Source organism: Chelon labrosus, assembly GCF_963514085.1.
Source record: "Chelon labrosus genome assembly, chromosome: 8".
NCBI lineage: Eukaryota > Metazoa > Chordata > Actinopteri > Mugiliformes > Mugilidae > Chelon > Chelon labrosus.
In genome coordinates this window covers 18,309,063-18,312,317 of record NC_140358.1, presented here as the reverse complement: position 1 = coordinate 18,312,317, position 3,255 = coordinate 18,309,063, and the positions used below count along the sequence as shown (strand labels likewise).

The following is a 3,255-nucleotide window of genomic DNA, read 5'->3' as shown; positions in this document are numbered from 1 at the left end:
TGTGCTGTCACGTAATTTCTCGTAGCGTGCGTGCTCGGTGCTACACTGTATTTGGACGATCGCGTTTTGACAGTGTTTGTTTCTGTGTACGTGTATGTGACGGTACTAAAGAGAGCGGTGTCTGACGGCATTAGAGTGTGCTCTGCCCAGTCATGGGATTATCTATTCCAGGAGCGTGTCAGCACTGCTGCACTCCCAGATCCCTGGCACAACAGCCAAGAGTCTTTATCTCAATCCCAAATCCCCCTCTCCTCTTTCTGGAGCTTCTCCCATCTGAAGACAGTACAGAGACCTCTGTGATCACAGAAAAACAGTCTGCACAAAGGCAGCCCAATCACCTTATTCAGACATGGGGACACATACAGGGTTAGCACGGAGAGCAGCGTCCTCATCTGAAGTCGACCAGACCGGCTGCAGCAGGAACTCTTGGACTCTAAGAATTAAGGGATGAGTCAGTGCTGTGAGAGAGTCATGACTCATTTTTTGTTTAGACTGGCCGTCTCTATGTTGTGGCCTCCTGGATGCAGTCTGTGGCAGCCCAGCAGGATGGAGAAGGCCTTGCGGAAATCTGCATTGAAGGCATAGATGATGGGGTTGAGGGAGGAATTAGCCCAGCCGAACCACACGAACACGTCAAAAGTGGTGGGGCTGATGCAGGGGAAAGCCTCCCCTCCGCTCGAGCGCTCGCAGAAGGGCACCATGCAGTTGAGGATGAAAAATGGGAGCCAGCAGCACACGAACACCCCCATTATCACAGACAGCGTCTTCAGCACCTTTGTCTCCCTCTTGAATGTAATTTTGAAAGAGCTCTCGGACTCTGCGATACTGGAGCCTCCGCCCATGCTGTCGTGCCTGTTCTTGGCACTTTCGGCCGCCCGCTCCAGGGCAGATATCCTCCTGATTTGTCTGTGGGCGATGCGGTAGATCTGGGTGTAGGTGGCCACCATGATGGCCACGGGAATGTAAAAGCTTATGAGAGAGGTGGAGATGGCGTAGGTCCTGTTCAGGCTCGAGTCACAATTCTCTGGGCTGCGGTGGGTGGTTTCGTTTGCTCCCCGATATACAGAGGACCCAGGGAGAGGGCTGTGAGATTGAGTTTGGGCCTTATGCCAGTTGAGCTGCACAGGGATGAAGGAAATAAGGACCGACAACGTCCAGGCCACGCTGATCATCACGCAGGCCATTCTCGGCGTCATCTTCCTCTCATAGCGAAAGGGGCTGGAGATGGCCCAGTAGCGGTCCAGGCTTATGACGCAAAGGTTCAAAATGGATGCCGTGGAGCACATAATGTCAAAAGCCACCCAGGTGTCACAAAAGGAGCCAAACGGCCAGAATCCGACGATCTCTGTCACCGCCTTCCACGGCATCACTAAGATGGCCACCAAGAGGTCGGACACGGCCAACGAGATGACAAAGAAGTTGGTCACTTTGGAGCGCAGGTGCCGAAACTTGGTGACGGCTGCACAAACTAACGTGTTTCCCAGCAAGGTGGTGAGGATGAGCAGCGAGAGGAAGCAGCCAGTTAGGACGCGGCTCGACGGGGCCTCGTCCAAAAACCCACTGTCGATGACGGTCGTGAAGTTCACGAGATCCATCCCTGAACACGTGTTGGTTGGGCAGTGAGCATCTAAGTCATCCTGCTACATTTGGTCCACTGGATTAGGATCTAGGAGGCTCTTGTTCTCTAGCGTTGCCAAAAAAATATCAAAAACAGTCTCCCTCATTGTGTCCTCTGGTAAATGATGAAAGATGAGATGTTTGAGGCAATTGCTCTTGGGGCCGGACATTCGCCTCCTGACTTTGTAGATTGGATTTGACATAATTTGAGCCACAATTATGAAGAGATAGTGGTAACTTAATTCATCAGTGCAATGTTTGAGGCTCTTGAATCTGCTGTGTTTAAGTCCCAAACATTTCAGCAGCCCTGTGGATTAAAGAAATGAATTAAACCCTGGATACACCTTATGTTTTGATGCAATCACTAGCAGTTAAATACAACATTGTTTACATTATTATTATTTTGGTTTCTCAATTATGTATGCTTAGGCTACATATATATGTTATTTGTAGACATTCATTTGTAGACATAGACATGATCCGATTTAAAATCTAAAACTGAGCAGGACTTTCCAGTGAGCTGACTGCAATCATCAAAACATGACTCTAATCAAGAGTCACATCTTCCTACGCACAAACCCAAAATCTCTGTTTTAATTTATCTCATCATGTTTTCTTCTTACTCACAGGGATGCAGTCAGCTGTAGCTTGGTACAGCATTCAAAATCAAATAACCCATCGCTTCCGTTCGAACTTAACAGCGCAAAGTCCATCCAAAGGGCACCCGGTCTCCATGCCAATATATATATATATAAAAAAAAAAAACAATCCCCAAACAATCCGATTATATCCTCAGCGGGCGCCGCGTCGTTGACTGCTGCTCTGAATAAATAATAACACCACCACTGGATTCAAATGTCACTCAGCCATCGGCGCTCTGGCTGCGTCCTGCGTCCTCCTGCAGCCACAGTGCGCGTCTGCGGCCAAATCCTTGAAGACCGCGGGTTCACTCTCACACCGGCGCTCTGACGCTGTCCCATTCAGGCCGATGTAATTCAAGAGAACTAGGCAGGGAAGCGTGCGACTGTGGCCCTGTGGCGACCTATCTCGGTATGATGCTGTATGATACAACAGGTAAAACTCCTGACTTGTCCTGAGTGCGGTCCTTTGTGCGGATACTATTGGTTTTGAATATTATATCCCCCATCATAAAATTGCCCCCAGCTGCTCCTGACAGCACTTTATCTTAATGTCTTGTAAACATCTACTCTTTGGTGGAGCTGAATGATAAATAAGACACAGGTTATAAAATCAGGACAATAACCAAACGCTCCGGTGTAGTGGACTGTTGATGCCACCTAATGGTGAAAAGGTTGCATCTCTGCAGGGAAATAATACTGGAGACTGTAATAGATAATTGTGAGGAGGGATTTTACAGATGATGACTGAGATTTTAAGAAAACCTACTCTGCCCATGTCATAATGCTATCTGCTCTGACTGATGAATCTGACCAGAGCAGCCCCGGTTGTTCCGTTCAATCTGGCATCTTTCCTGCCGAGCATCATGGGATGCAGAAACAATTGTGACATGCCAGCTGTCACCTTACAGTGATGTAATTACTTCTGACAGGAGGAAAAGAAACGGCTTATACTCGTTTCCTTCGCCAGCGTCCACTCTATTGGTTGTATAAAAGGGAG

At 48.4% G+C, this 3,255-nt stretch overlaps 1 protein-coding gene across 1 annotated transcript; it reads right to left on the bottom strand.

Moving 5' to 3' along the window:
- Positions 1–476: 476 nt before the first annotated feature.
- drd1a (dopamine receptor D1a) lies at positions 477–1,610 on the bottom strand (the record flags this gene model as incomplete). The annotated part of the gene is made up of 1 exon (XM_084549830.1): positions 477–1,610. The coding sequence occupies exon 1, from the start codon at positions 1,593–1,595 to the stop codon at positions 477–479; it is 1,119 nt and encodes a 372-aa protein (XP_084405956.1). The 5' UTR covers positions 1,596–1,610.
- Between the last annotated feature and the right edge of the window lie 1,645 nt (positions 1,611–3,255).